Here is a 24,811-nt window from a genome sequence, read left to right on the forward strand (position 1 = left end):
TTGACAGAAACTTTCTTTGCTATTATACATATGTGATACAGCCGGCGACAGAAACTTTCTTTGCTATTATACATATGTGATACAGCCGGCGACAGAAACTTTCTTTGCTATTATTCATATGATATACAGCTGGTGACAGAAATTATTTTTCTTTCTATTATAGATATGCAAATGCACTGAAATCTGCAGCTCCTCACTCCATTCAGATAGTGTCAATGGTGTCACATTGGTTGCCGTACCTCAACAGTTCTATCAACCCTATCATTTATAATTTTATGAGCGGTAAGTAGAACAGTAGTCGAAAGATCCAATAACTTTTTATCTGTGCCTGGTGCCATTGCATGAACATCATCTAAAATGAATAACTAGATGTCAGGCGACAGCAAAGCTAGTGCATTGGTTGAAGGGGTCATGCAGAGTTAGATATTTTCTAGACTGCAAAGATGCCTTTTGTCTAAGTCATACTGATTTCAAAAGGACATGCTGTCATTTTTTTCAATACCAGAAATTAAGTCAAACGTCAATTTCAAGGAGGTCACAAGGTCAGAATGAAGGTCCTGTCAAGGTTAGAATGAAGGTCCTGTCAAGGTCAGAGTGAAGGTCATATCAAGGTCAAAATGAAGGTCCTGTCATTTAGAAGATATGGATTGACTTTAATTTGAGAACTAACAGTAAGTCAGACTTCAAGGTAATGAGAAATAGAGACATTTGTATTTCTAAAAAGGTCTCGTCATGTACAATACATATAGTACATATCAAAACCCTGTCTCTTGTATGGCCATGATTTAAGTTTTTTAAAAGACCAAGGTCACAGATCACTGTTTGGTTTCATAAAAAATGAGTTTATATCAAGAACTGTTAACTAAACCCTGACTTATAGGGATCAAGATATATTGAAATGGTTTTTAGGTTTTGAAAAGTAGGTTCAAGGTCACATATTTCCATTGATGTAGGTCATACCTCCCGCTCCTTGGAAATTCGTCCATAGTGAGCAAATATATTTTGAAATGAGAACAATAACGCATTCCCTCACTACGGACGTTTTCATGAATCATATTTCGGTCATTATTTTACAGCCAAATTCAGAAAAGAGTTCGCAGTAGCCTGTTGTTGCACCAAAAGAAAAAGAGCATTCAGTGTGCAGTACAGAAGCGGGGTATCAACATTCAGCTGTGCGTCCCAATACAACCACCGCAACAACAGCAACTCCTGCACAGAACAAGTCCTGTTGTCAACATATCCTGATCGATAATATATATATATATATATATATTTGTGATAGTTGAAATTGTTTACATGACGTCTTAATTAAAAGTGTCGTTTGTTTCCTATTTTCGACCGACTCCGAAAGAAATTCTGACCTTAACATTTTTTGTTTTGTTATTACTCTCAATTTCACAAGTTTGAATGCACGCTTTTAAGATTTGCTGAAAAATGTTTTGCTCATTGAATTGTCACTTTTACAAAAATAAAATATAATTCTTCCTACCGACCCATCGGTCAAAATAGTGGGTCCGAAAGGGGAACAAACTAGGTTTTAATTAGGCCTGGTTGTTTATATTTTAGTTTCAAAGTTTTTTTGTAATAGTATGAAGAGTTTATAAATTTCATGTTGATTAGCTGGTCTGTTACAAAGTAACTGTTCTGTTTTATATTAAACGTAGATACATGTGTACCTGTATGGTGTCATTGTCAGTGTTTGTATCATATATCTGGTCATTTTGGCGCCCTGGGAATGTTGGCTGTTTTAGTGGATGATGAAACTTCACCAAATGTAAAAGCGCCAAATTAAATATTTCAGGTATTAAACGAAACATAGCCAAATTTAGAATAAAGCCCCAAGATTTCAAGGTGCTTTTGAACAATCAAAATCCGCCAAAATATCCCGACGCCAAAATAACGTGATATACGGTAAATGTAGATCAATAAAGACTCCAACGTTTTCATCCTCCCACAATTTTTGCATAAATTATATACATGTATAGGAGTGGTTTGTTTGCTAATTGTACAGGAGTAAAAAAGAGTTCAACATTTGATATTTATTTAGAAAAGTACTTGACTCCAATTGCCAGAGAGAGAGAGAGAGAGAGAAATCCAATGTATTTTTATCACGTTAATGGACACTTTCCTAGAAATGGAAAGATAAATCGATCAGGTATTAATTCGCATTTGTCGAGATGAAGCGAGTCCACCACACCTGAGGACCCCACGGCCATGAAACATTTTAAACTCGAGTCAACATCTGTACACTGCGATGAAATCATACAGAATCAAATAGTTCAAAATTTTAAAAATGCTTTGTAAGATAATATCAGCAGAGTGCTGTTGATTTATTATCGGTTCCATATAGTTAATAAAAATCTCAGACTATTGAAATTATGGCTCAAGTCTTTGTCAGAATTTACTACAAGTTTAATGTATTTCTCCTCACTTCCATATCTCCGTCCACGAAAGTACCTCACCAAAGTCTCATGAATAGAAAACCTTGACAATGCACAAACAAAAATTACACGACTGTTTTCCCTTATAAAATTGTTGTCATGAAAAACAAATAAACATTAATTTCCCTGTAATGCAAGTAGGTATGCGGAGCTTTTGCTGGGAAAGTTTCGATTAATACTTCGCGTACAATATCGAGACTTTTCTTGGGTGCAAGTAGTTAGGCGTTAATGCTGAACTGTAGGAAGCGCGTGCATTAAATTTCCCTCCAAATGATCTCTAATCCCCAATCAGCAAAGGAAGTCATTGATGTGCTGTGCAAAACACACAACAAAAGTAACGGAATTCCATCAGCTTTATAGTATCAGCGAGGACCGTATTCAAATAAAGAACATAGACGGAATAGAAACAGACAACCTATTCCTGGTGAATTTATTCCCCAGCATATGCTGTTTTACTTGTAAATTGTTTTGTTAGGGATGGTGTAACTGACAATTGATATGCGGTATGTTGTATCTTTGTTATACATTTTTGCAAATAAATGATGTTGAGTAGAGGAAATTGATCTAAACGTTTTTACTAAGCCTGGTAATGATTGGAGAATTTTCTGGTGTCTGTCCCTGTCTACCTGCAGCCTTCTCCCTAGTGGTGTGCACTCTTACATCTGTTACAAGAAGCTAAAGTGCAGCTTTAAAGGCGACCCATCACTCGCCCTTTAATAAAAGCTTCGCTGAAAGATTGGTGTTCATCAAAAATTGATTTGAATCGTTAGCCAGCAAGTCGGTGGTACTTTTAATCCCCCTCCTAGAAATGGACTTTATAGTCACCTACACGATTCACAAGATGTTAAATTCTCGTTATAATTATTACCAGCATAGAATTTAATTCTTGGGTTATATAAAAAATCTTGTTTGGAGTTTTATTTTTCATGATCTGCAGATTTGTTGAAAATGGCGAGGCCAGCATGAACATGAAAGATGCCGACTTCATTCTCCGCGTTCAGTAGACTTGTGTGTTACTGAAACAAATGACGGATAGAAGAATATTATAGATGATTTTGAAATAATTCTGACTCAGGAAGTGAGAGGTTTGATTTTAATCAGACTGGTGTATGCTTCATCTTAGGCCACTGGAAATAAAGTCTACGTTTTACGGGAGGTATGCGAGAGCAGGTCTTAAAAAATAACCGTACAAAATTTCTAAACACTTTCATAAAATATTTACATTTAGTGTGTATCAAGTGAATGTGGTGAGCAATAAGTATGATAAGGTTGATTAAATCAACAAAACTAACAAAGGAAATATTTATATCAATAAGTCATAAATAAAACATCTTTCAATTTTCATAACCCAAAACTTCGAATAATATTTTTTCTTTACCTTTCTCTTTAGGGAGGCTATTGTCGTTAAGGGGGATGTTGTTTTGTTTTTATAATTGTGAGTACATGAAAACAGCCAGATGAAACTGTCAAATTATACTGATTTATAGTTTTACTATCTCTTGTTAAACATTGGTTTTAATGAGCTCACATAACAAAATAAAATACCTGATTTTAAACAAAATATAATCACTCGGTATTAAATCACAATCAACTTAACCCTATGCAACATTTAAAAGCTAACATTTCTGACAATAAAAAAGTAAAATTCCATCGCATTCTGTAGACTGTAAACCCCCCCCCCCCTAAATCGCTACCTCTTTAATCATATGTAAAACTTTATAGCAGCGACTGACCAGAGTATGTGTGCGTTACTGCTATACTAGACAGAAGAATTGAAATGTAACTAAAATTCATATAAGATCGCGGTGTACCCAATTACTTTGATTAATTTCGGTTGATTCTCGATTTTTCTTCAAATATTCCTATTGATAAATGTTGACAGTTGTTAATATTCGTCAGGACTAAATATCACTTGAATTGTAATCTCGAAGGGAATAAGAATTGATTCTCTGCAATTTATTAGTGAAATTACCCATAGTATGTCATTATAATTGTATTAGTTGCGGAATTAGTGCAGACGACACTTATTTTCATAGTTACTTTAAAGACACTTTATTTGTCGGCGATATTATCTGGAAGTCTGCAGCAGTGTTTGATATTTGATTCCAAATCGCCTTACACTTTCGTCTAATTATGATAATTTATACGATATTGAAATAATAAAATAGTACTATGAGTCATCAAGTGCAAAAGTTCTCCGTTATTGAAAACAGTCTTAGTGAAAGATGGCGCAACTACGGACAAGACAAAAAAAATCCACTCCCGTTACACATAGATTTTACAGTGCATCATTTCTTAACAATGCTTCAAATGTCGCAATGTTTCAATAAGGAATACATAAAATCCTGCCATTGGGGAGTTTGAAAAAAAAAAGAGGGTACGAGCAAAAAACAGAATATAAATTGATTTCCTCTGAATCACTTGTTGTCAAGATTAAGTTGGTTATTGAAGCTGTCAGAGAAAGCCGTGCAGAACATGTGATTGTGTTGCACGGCAGATAACCAGGGCATTATCGTCAGAAGCCCCATAGAAAACGACCATTGAAAATCCTCATTACGACAAGCAATTAAAGCACACCTTAGTGACAAAAACAAACATAACACTTCTTTATTGAACGCCATCATTCACCTTATTCAAACTTGTCCATACACCAGGAAGTGTCAATGCAGACTTCGTAACAGTTGACCACAGACGATTTTTCACCAATAGCCGTCTTGCATGTAGATTTTTTGGGGAGCGTGTAACTTTAATAGACTATAATAGTGCTTAGGCTATAAGATTTTCCTAATTTTTTCCCAAATAGTCTGTCTGTCTATGGAACACAAGAAATCATCGGCCTTCATTGATCCATCGTCATCTGTCTCTTCCGCTGGCAGGGTGTCTGTCTGGCGTCTGTAAACAATTTTTCGTAATTCAAAGAAATTTTGTAATATATAAGGACTACTAGTTATATAAAAAAGGTGCATGATATTTATATATTTTTTTTTATTTCAATGAACAATGACCCATTGTTGCTTAAAATAGATTCATCTGCCATCATATCGAAATGCTACTCCTCTAGTTTTTGTTTGCTCTCAATGAGACCGTGTACAAATCTTTATATATGTTTTCTGTTTCGATGAACAATATGGCCATTGTTACTGAAAATAAAATAAAATCAGAAACATTTCTAAATAATAGTTCTCTTTTTACAGATTTTGTCTGGTTTCGTTGAGATTTTGTATACATAAAGACCGCAGACATTTTAACATACTATATGCCCGCTCCTGCTTAAACATAGAATAATTTTTCAAAATCGTTTGAAAATATTTCTTCTACCATAGTTTTTGTCTAATTTCGATGAAACTTTATACAAATGTCTTTATCGATTTTCTGTCTTTGTTGCTAAAGATAAATTAATCAGTCAACTTCGTTTTGATATCGATAAAACTATCGGTAAACGAGGATTACATAGATTCCTAAATATTTTACTTTGATGATTGCTTTATTAAGTACGCACGTATTGATATTGTCACAAGTAGCCTAAAATAACTTTATTTGTTTTACATATTAAGCTTATAGTTGTAATGTTTCAAATACAATATTAGCAAGATTAATTCAGATATTAAATTCATTCGCAATACAACAGCAGGCTATTTCTACACAATTCATATTTGTCCGATCGATCGAAATAGTCTCGACTAAAAAGAACTTCTTTATAGAAGAGTAGGCTATACACAGTGAATATTTGTTAGATGTAGCCTCGACTCAAAATGACTTCCTTTTCGTGAATTGCGCGGGAAAATTACTGTTTCATAAAGTAATGTGGTAAAAATTCTTTCTTTGCATTGAGAAAAACTTTTCCTTTCGGATCTTTCCATGACATTGCGCATGAAAATTCCTGTCCTCATAAAATCATGTGGTAACATTTCTACTGTCATGTTTTATGCCTATATATTTAGCTTTGGGTACCTTAAAAATAATAAATAGAATGTGATTCCATATCCAAAGGATCAATTCGGTGTAACTAACTTTACAAAAACCTCATCCACATATGTTCTACTTCATGACTTTAGGCGTTGAGAATGCAATCAAAAGGTTGGAAACTCATCTGATTCGTGTAGTGGTTTATTTGAAACTCCAAATTCGTTATTCAAAATGTCATAGTAACCGTCACACCTTGGTGACGTCAAAGTACGGTAAAAACTAAGTCACACTATATTTGGTTAATCGGATCATTCGGTGTTTTGAACAATGAATTCTGTATATCTACACAATATCTATTAGATATCTACATGCATAAAAAATATTTTCAATGATATAGTCTATTCTTTTAATCATTTCGCGCACCTGTTAATTTAGAAATGCATACGAATTTAATGCGCATTAGTTTATTCCGCATTAAATGCGCATCCGTGTGAGCGAGGCATTAGATTTTCTCCAACTTTCATAATGTCCAAGGGTTTTCGTCATAAAATGTCTCCCACCTGAATGTATTAATACATTTTTTTCATGGGTGCCATGGTATTCTCGTAATGAAGTTAAAATCCCTTCCTCCAGCGCTCCCAAAACTGTTGGATAACTTGATCCTGTATGTCGTAAAATTAATGGTTCATGACAGTTGTTCGATTCTCGTGTTTTTCCAAAATAAATTCCCTATACGATCTACAAACTTCCTTCTACAATCATACTCGTTCAAGGTTTACCAAAGATGGATTCAACCTTCGATCGTGGGGTTCCAACAGGGACGTTTAAGAAAGACAGAGCGTTAGACAAGGATAGAGCCTCAAAGTGTTGGGAATGAAATGGAATGCCAAAGAGGATACCTTAATCTTTGCTAAACAAGAGATAACCATCAAAAAGGAACACGATATTACAAAGAACAAAAGTACCGAAACAATATTTAAAGATACAGCTGTATATGATCATGTAGGACACATCAGCCCAATGACGGTCAAAGCAAAGACATGGAGAGGGAAAATAGACTGGGATCAAAAGCTGGCACAGGAACTCCCCGAGAAGTGGCTTGAAATAACAAAAGTACAGAAAGGCTAATCTAACACGACTGTAAACATTTTCAGTGAGCATCAATGCTCACGGAACATGTGCATACATTGTTTCAGGAGATCAAAGTTAATTAATTACGACCAAAAACAGGGTAGCTCCACTAAGGACACTTACATTACGTAACTTAGAATTAATGGAGCATTAATTGGAGCTAGATTAATGGAATTCATCAAGAAAACTTTCTAGTTTTCAGAGGAGTCGTTTGGACCGAGAGCCAAATTGTCTTAAAGACACTTGCTACAAACAAATTGAACTTCTCCGTTATTAAATATTTCTGTACAAAATGTGAATAGAGATGTGAAAATAGCAACTTTACAAACTTAATTGATTCAAGTTGATCAAATTATTAGTGTTTATTAGGTATCTATTTTCAGAGCTTTCCCGTATACAGACACTCTGTATTCCCTTGAACGCTGTGTACACATTGATTAAAATTTGCTCTCGGTGCATCATGTTGGTAAATAAGTATCAATAAATATTCTCCACTTTTAAACATGCCCAAAGTTTGTTAAAAACTGTAAAAATGAATAAAAGATTAGAACTTCTTTGTAACTAGTGTCTTTAAGGTGGTTGGAGATGAACAAAACCCCTGTAGCTATTTGTTAGGAATAGAGTACCAAAATCAAGAAGTTAACCGAACAATACAAGTGAAGATACTGTTCAGCAAACACAAATCCTACATACAAAAGGAAGAACGAACTGTGGTCAAAGGGACCGATTTGGATTACTGACACAAGCAAGTGGTCCATGTGTGTCAAAAATGAAAGTTATATTCTTGCAAACATTACATAATCTGAGAAATATGGATACCAGGAAAAAAGTTCACAAGAAAAGACAACCTTAAAGCTTGGCACCAGTTAATAAATAATTTCAAAAATTACTGACAGCTCAAAGTTTAACAGTTACAGAAAATTATTGAATATTACCTCCTACGTCATGAGATTAATAAATTTAAAAAACCCTACTACTAAACTAAATGTTACAGGACCACTGACAGTCAGATCTTCTTCTTTTTTAACTCACTGATGTGGATTAGACATACACAACAAACAACTTATCAAGATACTTTGGAAGAATACGAAAAGTTGGAAAATCTAAACATTGCCTTTCAAAACAGCTGAAATGATACCTAGATAATGAGGAACTTATCCGCTGCAAAGCGAAACATCCAATACGCCTATCACCGAGTTAACGGTAAACTAACAACTCAACTCTATGACAAAGGGGATGAATTCAACTTCTCCATCGTTAACTTCCCATGTATATGTAACAATATTCCATTATCACCTGCATTCGGTGACCATGTCTCTTAACTGATCCGATACGCAAGAGCATGCTCTGTATGTGATCAGTTTTTATTTAAGGCGGGCTACTGATATAAGGTGGTTTTACAGAGATTTCAACAGTCTCCTTTAAAGTCAGCATTTCGTAAATTTCATGATCGTTAACGATCTAATCTACAAATACAACCTGTCATTAGGTAAAATGTTGTCTGACATGTTTCATACCAATTGTTAGGCTGTTCTTTACATATTGATTTGACAATAGATCACTTTATTTACCTGATCAAGATGTAGGGCTCACGAGAAGTGTGACCGATTAACAGGGAATGCTTACTTGTCCTAGGCACCTGATCCCACTTCTAGTGCGTCCAGGGGTCCTTGTTTTTCCGGCTCTTAATTTTGTATTCTTTATATTAATTATGATATTGATCACTGTTTGTTATCTCCGGTTGATTTCTTTTATCAACTTACCAAGTTGATTGCATTAAATGAACACAAGAGAAATTTGCACTCATAAGTTAACAGCATAGTCACATAGTTGAGACAAAATCATTGGATACAAGAATCTATCAGAGTATGATATCTGTATTACGAATATGCATCACATGTAGGAAAATCATGGGAAAACTATATCCCATTCTAGAAGCACCACCTTTTGAGAGAACATTCTTTTACTGTAACTGTTGTAGACTTCACAAGTGCCGTTAAGGTACGCAAAAGGAATTGACAAGAATGCAAAGTGTACAAATGCATTTTCCCATACCCGAGCAGTCTACCTGGCGTAACAAATCTCACTGAAGAACAATTCATATTAGCCTTTCAAATATTCTTTAGTAGGAAATCTCTTCTAAAAATTATGATATCCGATAAAGCCACCTTTTACGTTGCTTCTTTTAAAGAAATCGAAAGGTTGACATCTTCACAAATTCTACAAGTAACCTTAAACACCCATGGAACAAGATGTAAATTTATCCCCCAAGAGAGCACCCTGGTACGGAGGATTAAAAGGACATAACAATTGCATCAGAAAGACCCTTAGTATGTTTAAATATCTTTAAACACCATTATTGTCGAAGAAGAATGTATTCTTAATGGCCGTCCGTTGACCTAGTCATCAGCTGATCCACTTGACGAGGATCCATTAACACCCCTCTCATCTACTATATGGCAGAAATATTAATTCATTACCATATCCTGGTCACGGCACCAAATGTTGAGACTGCGATAAGTTATAAATGTCTTATTCATATAGTAGTTAGTTTGAAGCTGGTTTCCAAACATCGCAATGGATTTGCATGTGGATATAGGAAGAAACTTTTCATAGATCTCTTGCTACGATCTGATTGTTGTAGAAACGATTCTGTTTGTTAGTGATCAGTTATGGTGTGGAGCTGGTTTTTCTACGACTGTAGGCTAATAGCAAATCTACCAGGCTTGCCCCATTTTGTCATGGCCTGCTCGTAGTCCATATTTAAACCCTATTAAGCACATTTGGGACATCAGTGGTCGCCGAGTGTCAAAGGGCACCATCCATTCAATCATTAGATGAACTGACACAAGCACTGCATCAGCATTGACAAGCTGTACCACAACATCAAATCCCACGTTTCTTCAGAGGCTTAAGAAGATCCCTGGTCATTCATGTGCACGGAAGTTACACTAGATGCTAAAAATAACCCTGTTTAGTTTGAAGTTCACAACGTTAACCTTAGTTAACTTTATTTCATAATAAACATTTGAACAATAGATAGAGGCATGCTTATTTACTTTAAATCCTCAGAATATAATGTCTTTTTTTTTTTTTTAAAGCATTGTTAGTGAATACATTTACAGTATAATTACAGTAGTTATGTTAATAGGCAGGTATGCGAATTTGTTAAAATCAATGCCTCTAGGGATAAGATGGGGCTACATAGGAAGATTTACATGTATAGGAGGAAGATTAAAAATCTTCTCAAGAGTATAGCTGGGTCATGGTTAGTGATATTAGTATTAAGCAAACATCCTCATGTACATGAATATCAGATTTACGTTTATTCAAACCCTGGCCGGGGAGGGGGGATTCAGTTAGGATGGGATCTTCCATGGGGATTAAAGTTTTACATGAGAATAAATCTTTTAAAAAAGCATCAGAGCCAAGATTAGTCATATCATCCCACCTCTGGTGTGTCCAGGGGTCTGTGTTTGTCCAACTATCTATTTTGTATTGCTTGTAGGTGTTATGAGATTGATCACTCTTCGTTATCTTCACCTTTCATCAATGCAAGGTGAAGATAACGAACAGTGATCAATCTCATAACTCCTACAAGCAATACAAAATAGATAGTTGGGCAAACACGGACCCCTGGACACACCAGAGGTGGGGTCAGGTGCCTAGGAGGAGTAAGCATCCCCTGTTGATCAATATACAAGCCTCCTCAGGTAGTGCAGATTCTAGTTTCTTCAAATCAATGACATGGGGGTAGGTTTGGGCCACAATACGGATTCAAAGTTTTATATGAAAATGTATGGGGGGGGGGGGATTAAAAAATTTCTCTTTTTCACATATATGAACTATGGGGTTAGGGTGGGGCTTGAAATGGGAATAAATTTTTACATGATACATCACTATAAGGGAGAATAGGACATCCCCCATGTTGTATGGATTCAGGTTGGGTTAACCCATGACTCTGTTTGGCTGAAGTGGGGGTCATAATATGAGTTCAAATTTTGGGTGGGAATATAAATGGTATTTTTTCCTCTAAATCTTCTGATGAAGAACAGCAGGACCAGATTTCCTCAGTTAAGCATTGTGGTCCATGGACCTCTTGTTAAGGAGGTATGCTACACCAGAGAAATTTGATGTAGATGAAAAGTGGAGGATATGTACAACAATATTTTGAAGTTGAAAATTTTCAAATTTACTTTATTGAGTAAAAAAATACAGTTTTAGTAGAAGGTAATCTGAAAAAAATTTAAAACCCCTGCTGGACTCGAACCTGCGACCTACAGTTCAGCAGTCGGAATTCAAACCCACTGAGCTACTCGGCTAGGTATTTAAATGGAAAAGGAAAAGACAAATATTGCTGATATCGATTTTTTCATCCATGTTTTTAAAGGAAGTCAGCCATTATGACGATGTAGAGTACTACCTTAAGGTTAATCGGACTCGAGTCGTAATTGTGAATACTATTTAAACCCTGGCAAGTTTTACTCCTCTATGATTTAAAGTTTGACAGATACTTCAAACATGTCGCGCTACAAAGTACCCTAATTACAAATCAAATGCAAGATCATTACAGATACGCAAACTTGGGAATTTCAGATTGAGCATAAAAGGGTTTGATATGGTTTAAGAATATACATGTACAGTCATTTTGATGATGTTTTAACTAATGTATATTCGTATTGATTCACGATTACCGTTACACAGATATTCTCGTGACTCCAGAAAGCTCTCCATATCAAGAAATGTGCGTATTAGTTTTTTTCTACATGCGAAATGAATTCTGAAGAAAGAACAGCGTATTGATTTTAGCCCGAATCGAAAATTGATATTCCTGTATAGAATATTCTACTTAGCATTATCTTTGATAGAAAGGACTTAAAAGAAACTACCTCCGAATTATATGTTATAAATCAAAAGATTGCAATAAGCAAATACTATGCATATTTTCACAACACCTAAGCGATAATAAGATTGGCACCTGGTTCCAAATTAACGTTTATAAATTGAATAATTATCTCTCACTCAAATATTTCCGTCTGTCCGACGACATCTTTACCAACATCAATAATATTGCCATGCGCCGTAAGAGAGTTTAGAAAATTGCCACTTAATGTCATTAGCAAAGATTTTCCATGTGAACTGACGGTCATTCTGAATTAACTTGAGTATTACCATGTTCTAATGACGGCACTTACCACTAATATACACTTTGCTTTTCAGATGACACTTCAGTCGTTCGTGATAAACATCTTAAAAGCAATGCGTGTTTTCGTGACACAACTCTGCTTTGTAATTAAATTCTAGTACAGTGGTAGCAAGAAATAATTCCATCGGGAGGGGGTGGAGGTGGGTGGAGCGGAACAGAAACGTAATAAGATTAACCTTATCTTTTTTAAAATTTGTAAACAAATGTATGTTAGTGGTGTGTGTGTGTGTATGTGTGTGCGTGCGTGCGTGAGCGTGTTGTCATACTTTTTAGTTTCGCCATGCATATTACTTACTTACTTAATCCTCTTCGTGCTAGGAAGCACATAAGACCTTCACTGAGGATCGCCATCTCTGTCTGTCTGCTGCCATGTTCTGAATCCGGCCCCAAGTCCATCCACACTGCTTCATCTCTTTCTCTACTGATCGCCGCCATGTTTCCTTTGGTCTCCCTCTATTTCTCTTTCCTGCTGGTGTCCATCTCATGGCGATCTTTGGGATTGATGTTGCTCCCATCCTGTGGACATGTCCGATCCATTTCCATCGTCTCATCTTGATCATCTCAGATATTGGTGATGTTGACGTTCTCTGATATAGATCTTTGTTGCTGATGGTGTTGGGCCAGAAGACCTTCAGAATCCGTCGTAGACATTTGGTCTGGAAGACATCCAGTCTGAGGACAATACTTTTGGTCACCTTCCACGACTCGACACCATATAGGAGGACTCCAATGATGTTACTCTTGAATATCCTGATCTTGGTCTTGATGCTGATGGCTGTTGACTTCCAGATGTTCCCCAGGCTTGCGAAGGCTGCTCTTGCTTTGGCTATTCTGCTCTCTACATCAGATGTTGAATCCCCATCGGCTGTGATCTTACTGCCGAGGTAAACAAACTCTGAGACTTCCTCTACTACGTTGTTCCCAATATTCACTTCTCTTTCTGTTTTGTTGTTAACTTTCATGATCTTCGTCTTTCCGGCGTTGATGTTGAGACCTATCTGGCTGCCGTAGTTTGTCAAGTCGGTTGTCTTCCCTTGGATGTGTTGGAAACGATGAGCCAGGAGTGCAATGTCATCTGCGAAGTCTAGATCTTCTAGAGACTTTTCAAATGCATATAGTTTTTAGATATTTCCAACAACAAAAATAATAATAATGCGTCAGTAAATCTTTTAAAATATGCATGGATATGCATTCTGAATTACGAAACGTCATACGTGTCGATTTCTTGTCAAATTTGTTAAATATATGCGAATTACACAACTATGTACATTTAGGTATTTAAAACAATTTCATTAGAATTTTGCAGATACGCGGCTTCGCCATATAATGGTTGAGGCAAATAGATTTGGTTTGGTTTTATACTGTTAAACGTCCCTCTTGAGAATTTTCCCTCATATAAAGACGTCACCATTGCCAGTGAAGGGCTGCAAAATTTACGTCAATGCTCGGCGCTTATGGCCTTTGAGCAAGGGGGGGGGGGGGCTTTATTGTGCCATACCTGCTGTGACACGAGGCCTCGGTTTTTGCGGTCTCATCCGAAAGACCGTCCAATTTACATGTACAGTAAGCAAGGGGTAATGAGTACCCATTCAAGCCCGGATTTTCACGGGAGGGCAAATAAAGTAATAGGAACTTTAGTGAAATAAAATTGTATGCAAACGAATATATCAAGCATCTTTAAAAATCGCTAGATATGCTCACTAAATGGAACAGTTACTGTTGTAGCAACCATCCATGGAAATTATTTAAGAAATAAATTTCATATTTGAAAAATGCATGAGGGTATCACCCTCAAATATTTTCAAAACTGAAATTCATTTTTTATATTTACAATCTACTTTCATTTCAAATTGTATTTAATTATACTTTCATTTCTTTTGGAATTCCCAACCGATGAAATAGAAGTATCATATTAATCACGTGTGCTCATTGTTTATAACTGCAGCGTATTCATGAGGAAATGTTTTGTTTGTTTGAGACGTCCCATGCAGTTGTAGATTTAGACCTATGCTTAGCGCTTACGATCGTAGCAGTGAGGGTTCTTTAACGTTCTAACGCCTGCCGCGACAAGGGATTTCCATTTTTAAGGTAATATCTAAAAGACCCGTGACTCTCATTTATAAATGCCGAGCGTTTGGAGGAGCAATCACTATCTATATTTACGTCGTAGAATTTGACGCAACCATAACACGAGCGAAAGCTCTACCACTGAGCACTGACTAGTAAGTATCATTTAAGAAATAAGATATCATTTTTGAATGTTGTTGGGATATGACATGAATTTGGTCACGTGATCAAATCCTATAACGCCCGATGGGCGTTATAGTAGATTTGATCACGTACCAACTTCATGTCATATCCCAATAACATTCAAAAATGATATTTTATTTCTTATATTTATATTTTCTATTTTGATTTGTGTTCTTACCGAGCTTCCATGATTATGTAGCAGATGACCAAAATAACGATCGTAGAACACAAAATATAGTTCGTTAGAGTTTTATCGAATAAAAAATTAGGAACAATATAAAAGAGAATATAAGATAGAGATATTTAATTCAAAATGTTAAAAAAGAAGAAGACGAAACGTGTAAAATAAAGGTAATTTAGAGCGTAAAGTTAGCAGAAATGACGACAAGAGCGGAGTAAACTACATCCGTGATGTGATTTGGTCGCGATCAGCGATGGAGAAACTGGTGTCGGTCTAGCTTACTAAGTTGAAAACGCTTGTTGATCACAGATTTCGACAGAAATTCAAAGGATCTGAGAGAATTGATGGTGGATATGATGGGTCAAGTTAACGTTAAGCTCTTGGTCAGGTTTTTGGAAAGAAACAACGGTATGTTCATCGTTAGGACTCGCGGTAAACGTAGCCATGCAGGAAACGATTCAAGACAGTAGGACAAATTTAGACAAAGTGCAGGTAGGTTGCGTCTTTTATTTACCTTCAGTGTGTGTAAAAGAAAATAAAAACGAACTGACGGAGTTTTTGTTCACTTGAGAAATTTCTGTTGTAGGATTTTAATGAAGACTCGCACTGGTACCCTGACATGAACATCTAAATTTTTCGAGCCTCGAAACCAGCCTCGCTTATGATCATGCCGAGTCATAGCCGTAATGGAAGTTGCCAGGAAACAACAGGTTAACTTATCATCATAAAGTTAAATAGGCTTATAACTCTGTCTACATGTCTTCGCTTCCAACATCATAGAACTTTATAAAATCGCCATGCAGAAGTTGAAGACGGTATTTAAAACTGTATAAAATGAAACAACAGAATGATATGTTTAATGTTTCTCTTTTATAAATTGATGAAATTCTTGTTTGTTTACAAAATAAAATCTGTATAAATATCCAGCTGCGTTTGTTTCTGTTATGATATCATTGCAGTGGCGGATCCAGGTTTTACGAAGGGGGGAGGGTGAAATTCAAGTATTGGCCAAAATACTCAGCCATTTTGGGTGCCAATCTGGAATTTTACTTGCACTATTTCTATTATTTAAATTTGTGGCGAGAGTGGGGGGAGGGGGGGGGGTCTAAACCCCCCACTGCATTGCATAAACAAGAACTCAGGTGAAAATACAGGAACTGACTTTTGAAGCGGTGGTTGTATTCATACGCAAGAAACAAACTGATCACGTGACCAAATTCATGTCGTGCGAAATTGAACATCGATTTCATTAGTACTGTCATATAGGGAAGTGCATTGGCAAATGTAAATATAAGGAAATGGAAATCATTGTTTGTAAAAATATCATTGGCAAAAACATTGGAAATGTAAAAAATAAATAAATTAAAAAAAAAATTAGGTCGACTACATATTTGAAATAATTTATAACACTTTATTGATTTAAGAAAGGAATGTAAAAATTATTTTCTTGGTGGCAGTATCAAAGGAAACATTGGCCGCGCGCATTGATGAAGTTTTCCGTCCAATTTTGCCTTTGATACCGCCATTAAGAAAAGACGTATAAGATTCATTTCTTGTCGTTTAATTATATTTTGAATAGTAAAACAAATAGTTTTTCTTATAAAAAAAACTTTGATTAACGTTTTGAAATGGCGCGTATGAATACATGTACATAATAATGAAAACAACAACATTTATGTGCGACCAGGTCAGGTAGAGTTACTGGGCAGAATTAAATGGATTGGACGCCAAATTAAAGATGCAATGGTCAAAATCTGAATTATATATATGAAGGAAGAGGACAATTGGTGACTCGATGTATGCAGCATTGTGTTGGAGGAGACGTTGAACACTGGTTGTGTCGTGGGAACGGTTGAATGCGACTCGTCGGTTTTCTTTAAAGCAGAAATCAAACGAATTTTCCAGCTAATCAAAATCACCGTAATTTCATCAAGACAATAAAATTTAAATGATATATTCATAGCTTTGAAATTTGATTTTTTTAATGCACGTAATTTTTACTTTTTAAACATTACTTGATCTTATCAACGTTGTTTATACGGGGGGGAAAACTACAATGTACGGGGCTGCAAAAAAATTTGTTAGATTTGATTTAGTAGGAAAAGCGATTGTGATCGATTGCATAGTGCTTTACGCCAAATTGGCGACATTTCAGCCATATTTCGGCGGCGCAAAACAATAATCTGCCCTTCTGACGTGCATACACTGTACATGCATACATACATATATGCTGAAGTAGGCAACTGTTATTTTGATGAAGAATCCGGCTGCTGCGAAATAAATCCGATATTTCTTTATTCTATACTTTGATTGATATCTGATATTTCAGTTACTATATAAATATATTTTTGGATGTTGGATCCTGCGTCTTTAGTCAAGACACAGAATGTAGTACTAAATTCAAATAATCAAATCAGTGTTATTACAGTGGGAATGCATTACTTAGGCATAAGCCATTTTAACATGCCTTCCCAAAATGAATGCTGAATCCCTTGACATACCAAACGACTTTGGAACTGTCGCCCACAGCTAATTTGAAAATAAGGCATAATTTCTTCGTTTATCAAGCACGTTATTCTCCATGTTAGTAACGATACGATTGAGAATTTGAATTTCAAAAACGGCTCAATTATTGATAAACCCCAAAAAACCCACAACAGGACATGTAACTGAGGTGTGATTTGACTTGTCTAAACACAATTTTCATAGCAATTCCCTTGGGAGCACACTATGAATGTTGTTGATAGGAATATTGCAAAGTTTCTCAAAAACTTGAAATCTCAAACACTTCGTAGAAAATTACATGTATTCAGTAATGTAGCGGATTTCTGATTTAACATAATATGAAAAGGTGAATTTCACATTCCAAATATGCTAAAGATTTCTAAATTACCATAACAAGAAAATATAATCTATAGCGAATCTTATTTTCATTCTTGGCCTATGAACGGGATTCTCGTAAGTGGAGAAAAATGTGACAGTTCAATTTATTATCTTTACACTTCACATGCAAAAGAACCGCTTGATCGTATTTCCATGTGATTCGGACGCCAACGTTCGCATCTGTCTTGACACAAGTACATTTAAGCGATTGGCCATGTAATTGATCAAGGATCTGAAGATCACGGAATGTAAAATTGGGGTTAAATATGTTAGATTTCCACATCATCTGTGGACGTGATGAAGTTTGTACATGTTTGGATCCCTACCAGATTCATTGAAGAAGTTATATACCAATCAATATTAACCACAATTATATGCATTTATTGTTACTTAAACGATCTGAATTGTACTGTAATAAACTGTCTATGCCGAATATTGCCTTATTTCCGAAAGATCTCACACTATATTACGATACCTGCAACAAGACAAGTTGGCCTCTCTCGAAGATGCCAAAGTAAATAAAACCACTCAAACTTCGTTGCAAAGAAAACATTGAACTTCCATTTGTATAGTCCTTCTGTATAACTCTCGTCTGTACAGAAAACTTCGTTATAAACACCGAACTTCCATTTGTATAGTCCTTCAGTATAACTCGTCTGTACAGAAAACTTCGTTATAAACACCGAACTCTTCGTAAAAGTCATCGTTATACTGTACAGTGTTTCATCCAATTCAGGCATACAAAAAACCCGTGACGTATAAATGCCTGAATACTCAGTGAATATAGTTTTAGTGCAGTAATATTGAAATTCTCAATAACAGCCCAATTAGTGCCCGAAGACGAATCCCACACGGCGGAAAGGTATTATTATAATATGATTAATCACCTATTAGGATATACATTGCCTATGAACTAATTTCTACAGTTATCTGCGTTTTGTCAGTAATAAGCCACGATGGTTTCATTGTTTGTAATTCCCTATAGAAACCACTGTGATACAATTTCAATCATTGTTTGTAATTCCCAATAATAACCACTGTGATACGATTTCAATCATTGTAATTCCTGACAGAAACCGCTGTGATGCGATTTCAATAATTGTATGTAATTCCCGATAGAAACCACTGTGATACGATTTCAATCTTTGTTTATAATTTCCGATAAAACCACTGTGATACGATTTCAATCTTTGTTTATAATTTCCGATAAAACCACTGTGATACGATTTCAATCATTGTTTGTAATTCCCAATAGAAACCACTTTGATACGATTTCAATCATTGTTTGTAATTCCCGATAGAAACCACTGTGATACGATTTCAATCATTGTAATTCCCGATAAAAACCACTGTGATACGATTTTAATCATAATTTGTAATTCCCATTAAAAACACTATGATACAATTTTAAGCGACGTTTCAACTTGATATAAAATGTGAAAAATGAAGAGAAAAAGAAACAAATTATAAATCCATGTATAAGGATTGCGTGTCTAGTTTCTAGTCATATTATGGGATCTATAAACAATGTAAACATAGGAATATTTTTGTATAATCGGCTTCCCCGTTATGCAAATTATCCCAGTAATACAATAGAGAGAAAATACATATATTTATGCTTCTGTATATTTAGCTGCGATGTGTTTGTTTGACTCGTCATGCAATATAAAACACAACACGAATACTGGCATTTCGTCAACAAGTGGCTTTCGAGTAAAGTTATCCATTTCAACAATTATCACACCTCTAAAAGAACCGTGCATTTGATTACTAAAAATATGTCATGTGTTGACCCCTAAAACGATAGGGGTCAATAAAATTCCTTGAGGGTTAATATGGCCGCTAACTATCCACAGGTATCTGAATTTTGATCAATAAAATGAAAAAAGAAATACATGTATGTATAATCTACATATAAATACACCAAGTATGCAAAGACATTTTTACCCCCTTCTCGATTCAAGTCCGATTCAGAAGTCATTTTGTGACGTCACGGCATGGTGGGAATGCTCAAAATACCGTTATAGTACATGTATATCCTGTGCCGGAGAATAGGTTAGTTTCATTTAATTTAATAACATGAAATCACATCTCCGCATAAAAAATGTTGTAAAAGGGAAACCAAAACTGCACAAGAGTCAGTTAATTTAATATATTCATTAATTCAGGATCAAAACAAACAACATGCAAATAAAATTTCTTTATTTTTTTCTCTCATCACAATTATATATATTACTAGTTTTACCTAAATTTATTTGCAAATTTGATCAATCTGATAAGGTCAGATTATTCGAGTTAATGACCACCGTCTTTAATAACTTTTACCTACAAGTCACATTGATGGTCTTGGAAATACTTCAGTTACCGAGTGACAGTGGCAATAGTCGAATCTCCGGCGGCTTTAAAGTGGTTCCAACCTCCTGTGACGTCATAAGATTTTGCAAAATCAATGATTTATTTAGATTTATGCATGATAGGAAAATAATTTTTGTTGGAGTCTTTTCCAATAGTTCTTGTAAAAAATATTTGTTAGGCAAGATATATATCATAGGTCTAAGTTATATACAAATAACCAATGATATATTTAAAAATATTGAATTCAAGGGCAATAACTCTGTGTTCATATCATCTTGAATACTATTATATCGTTATAACCAGTTTTTGTGAAATTTCGATAATTATGCTGTTTAAGGAAAATTGCAATTTTCTGACATTGATATATGATTCTGTTTAAGTTATGTCTCGCATCTTAAAAAGTATCTTATTTTATAACTCATTAGTTTTGACTCCAAATAATTGAAATAATTACACTTATACTTAAATTATCAGATAATAATGTGAATATGTAGTTACCTTAAGGAATCGGAATGAGTGGCTCCGGGAAGGAAAACCCCAACAGCAAACGACCGGTACTCCGGGGCAGGGGGTTGTGCTTGGGCCACCAACCCCAACACACAAAACAAAATAACCCCGGGCCGCTACAGAAAAAAAGGTAACAGCAAAATCTACGGAAACGACCTAGGGGAGAACACATCAATTGGAAAAATCCACCAATTCACCTCCCTTATCCGAAAACTGTCTCAAGTATAGGGTGTTGGGAGTGATAGAAAACTTTATAAAATCGGAAGATCAGCACAAATATCTAGATAAGTGGACAGATATAGGCTACACATTCTAGGTGTTAGCGAGGTTAGATGGATAACATCAGGTTCAGTGGTTCTAAAATCTGGACACACTCTTCTATACCCAGTACCTGCAAATGAAAATGATAAACGTCGCGATGGAGTTGGAAAAAAAGCATCGCGTTTAGAATGGGAGGATTATTGTAGCTCGTTTCATGTCAAGAATTCAAAAACTTACCATCATACAGTATTAGTTACCAACAAACACGGCAGAGATTTTTCAGGATTGCGGCTTTAATTTGTTTGACCTTAAGAAAAGTGGGGGAATATATTGACTTTAAAAACTAGTACAAAATCTTTTTTCTAGACTTATCTCCCACTCATCTTTTGAATTGGTGGTTCTAATGCGAGATTCATTTATTCATTAATTTATACAGTTGATTTTGTATTCTAATCGTGTTCTTGCAGTAATCATATCATTATTTTTCGTTGTCGGCACTGTTTATCATATTCGATTCCACAATGGTATGAATTACCAAATAATTCTTTTTAACTTAATCACTCTAAATCATTATCTTCCCATCATTTTATTTCACAATTACGTTGTTTTGGAAGTTTTCTCTCTAATTTTTTCTAATTTCTACAATTTTGAAAAAAATAATTCTATTTTCATCCCGACCCGATGATGGTACAAACTCTCTACACCATCGTCTATAGACACGCTTGCAACGAAGACATATATTTCTTTCCATTCAGTATATCAGTGTTCCATTCATGTTAAAAATGTAGATTATTAATATTTGTTGATAGTCAAGGTGGGCAGGACACGCCCCCTCGGAGCAACTTATCCGAGGACTCCGGCAAAATGGGTCCGGGCATAGCCCCGGAGAAATTAACTGGGACCTTTAAAGCCCTGCCCAGGTGTGGATCAGGGCCCATCCTGAATTTCACACCTAAAGTTAATCCTAAACGGGGAGCCCGAATTTACCCCCAGTGCAAACCAGGGCACAGTGCCCTGAGTCACACACCCCAACCGGTAGTTACGGGAAATCCCCCCCCCCCCGAATTCACCCCAAATGTGTACTAGAGATACCCCATGGTCTCTCACCCCCCAAAACAGCACGCCAACAGAACTCCCCTCCGGGAGAGGCTTCCAGGAGAGTGATCCCCTCCTCCTCACCCGATGACAAGTTCCACACTTCCTCCTCGGCTGGGGCCGGCTCTAGGGGAAATTAGGGGATTAACCCCCCTCACCCCAAGGCTGATCCATGGACTCCCTCTCAGCCGTGACTGGCTCGTAAGCATCCTCCTGGGCCGGAATGGGCTCGAGGGGAGATTGGCCGTCCTCCTTAGGAGTCCCAGGCGGAATCGGGAGAGCCACAACCCCCGTAATCTGAGCCACTGAAGAGGGCCTCGCTCTAGTGCTTGAGGAACCCCCCGATGATAAAGCCTTCATCGAGAAGTCCCTCAAACGTTTACCATCCACCCGCTCGCTGGTGGCCAACAGCTTGTAGGCTTACCTCGAGCTAGGATCCATGTAGTCAACAGGACAGCCTGCGCCCCCCAGTGGAGGAGGAGCGCGGAGTGAACACTCTCGCGCAACTCGTAGACTGGGGTAGGAGTTTTCCCCACACTACGGCACAGGCTATCCATCGCCTCTACCAAGTCGGGAGTAAGCCCGTAGTGGACGCCAGCTCTAAAAGAGAGGCGCTCGGACCGAGGAGTGTCCTCGCCTATCACATCAGGACTCTCCCTAATGGAAGAGATTTCCCGAGAAGGGGGACACCACGGCGACAAGTGAGTTAGAGTCACATGCTGCCAGAGCTTCCGGGTAGTGACCCCACAGCCCAACGGACAGTCGAACTCTCGGTTCGAACGACCGGGACTCGGAAGATCAGCCACCTTTCCGACGTCCTGGGGACACTGGGGCGTCTCTCCTGGGCCGGAACCGCTTTCTCATCCAGCTCCTAGGGTCGAGCCCTCCTACGACTCTGTGTCCCGATGTCTTCTGCAAAGAAAAACAAGAATGGGTGAATCACCCATACTCTAAGAGAAACAAAGCGGACACACATACCGATCCATTCTCTCAGGCTCATCGGAATTCATTCCCAAACACATCTCATGAGACAACTCCTCCCACCTGTCGCACTGAATCATAAGTTTATCATTGTCCACCTGCCGGCAGATGCAATAGTGCGGTTCCTCTGAATCGGTAGCGGAGTGGACCGAAAACCCTTGGCTAGCGAAGATGCACTCAGAAGATACCTGCGAAGGTACGCGGTGTTTCCGTGGTCTTCCCCGTTTCTTAACAGGGATACGATCCTCAAGGGGGGGGGGGGGGGGCAAGGCGCAATCTGTGAATCCGGGGATTCCTCAGAGGTCCCCGTCCTTGGTGAGTCACTAGGTTCCGGACCGGCATCTGTGGGCGTTCCTGAGAGAGCTTCGTCATCCTGCTCCGAGTCCAAGTCCTTTTCTCGGGCTTCAGTGAGGTATGTTTCGATCATCGCATTTCTTCATGCAATCATGGTTACTAACATGACCGTGGTCCTAGTGCGAACACGATATATGTGGGCACTAAGCTTCTTGGCCACCATCCCACATTTCCCTTTTACTGCGACCGTAACCAGAATATAAACTGTATCTCCCTCCAGATAGGATCGAAACCAAACCTTAAGGTCATAATCTCGCTTCAAGTGCTCCTCTGTGGTACGAAGTCGGGCTCGGATTGTCTCGTGAGCTACCTGGATGAACTTTTCCATATTCACCATACAATCCTCCAGGTCAAGGTCGTCACCTCGCATGGGGGGAGTATACATCAGATCCGCCGGGGTGTTAGTCTCCCTTCCCAACATCAACTTGTTAGCCGTAAACCCAGTGCTGCGGTTCACAGAGGATCTCGGGGCACCTGCTATCTGTGCTAAGTGTATATTCCAGCTGTTTTGGGCCTTGTCTATGTAACACCTGACAGCGTCCATCAGCGTCCGATTGTATCGCTCAACCTGGCCTTTGGCAGAAGGGCGGTAAGGGGTCGTCCGCGCCTTGTGAATCTTCAGGAGCTCACAGACTTCCACAAAGAGCTTACTCTCGAAGTTGCGTCCCTGGTCTGTGAATATCTGGAATGGGCAGCCGAACCTGGCAAAGAACTGGTTCACTGCTGCAAAGGCGGTCACACTCTACCCACTCTGTAAATTGATCCACAATAACGAGCATATACTCGTTGCCACTGTCAGTCTTTGGTAATGGGCCCAGAAAGTCCAAGTGTACTCTTTCCATGGGAGCTCGAGCGTGATACTTTATCATCTCTGCTGTAGCATGTCGCTTATTCCTACTGCAGGTCCCACAAGTGCCCACAAAGCCTTCTACCTCCCTCATCATGCCATACCAGAAAAAGCGTTCCCTAAGGCGGGCTTTAATCCTGCTAATTCCCTGATGGCCTGAGGCTGGGACATCATGACATAACCTGAGGACTTCCTCCCTCAATTTCCCGGGGACTACTAATAGCCGGTTCCTCGGCTCTTCCTCCTCTACCAATTTCCGAAGGACTTGGTCCTCATCCACGATCACTGGTATTAAACTGATGATAGTAACGATCGTTACTATCATCCCAAGATGGCGGAAGGAAATTCCGGAAAGACCACGTTTACTTATTATATCTATTTGTATTGTTTATTTGCGAATGATATGTAGGTAA

The 24,811-nt window shown here is 37.4% G+C and overlaps 2 protein-coding genes and 1 long non-coding RNA gene across 3 annotated transcripts in view; 2 read left to right on the forward strand and 1 right to left on the reverse strand.

Annotated features, from left to right (window-relative positions):
- Window positions 1-3,000, forward strand: part of LOC125671210 (orexin receptor type 2-like) — a 42,657-nt gene extending 39,657 nt beyond the window's left edge. Inside the window, exons 4-5 of the mRNA XM_048906743.2 lie at window positions 164-282; window positions 1,077-3,000. Coding sequence (XP_048762700.1) covers window positions 164-282; window positions 1,077-1,252 — 295 coding nt within the window. The 3' untranslated portion in view covers window positions 1,253-3,000. The remainder of the gene's footprint in view (window positions 1-163; window positions 283-1,076) is intronic.
- Window positions 3,001-12,998: 9,998 nt separating this feature from the next.
- Window positions 12,999-13,646, reverse strand: LOC125669065 (uncharacterized). Its single transcript, XM_048903512.1, has one exon. It carries the CDS (start codon window positions 13,644-13,646, stop codon window positions 12,999-13,001), a length of 648 nt encoding a protein of 215 aa, XP_048759469.1.
- Window positions 13,647-15,013: 1,367 nt separating this feature from the next.
- LOC125671214 (uncharacterized) lies at window positions 15,014-16,039 on the forward strand. The gene is made up of 2 exons (XR_007368541.2): window positions 15,014-15,607; window positions 15,702-16,039. It is a non-coding gene; the product is annotated as an uncharacterized LOC125671214 (long non-coding RNA).
- Window positions 16,040-24,811: the final 8,772 nt, after the last annotated feature.

The sequence above is a fragment of the Ostrea edulis genome, chromosome 4, assembly GCF_947568905.1.
Source record: "Ostrea edulis chromosome 4, xbOstEdul1.1, whole genome shotgun sequence".
Classification (NCBI taxonomy): Eukaryota; Metazoa; Mollusca; class Bivalvia; order Ostreida; family Ostreidae; genus Ostrea; species Ostrea edulis.

Bases quoted from the DNA above. Each gene is read 5' to 3' on its own strand.
- LOC125669065 (XM_048903512.1), bottom strand. From the start codon at position 13,646: ATGAAAGTTAACAACAAAACAGAAAGAGAAGTGAATATTGGGAACAAC.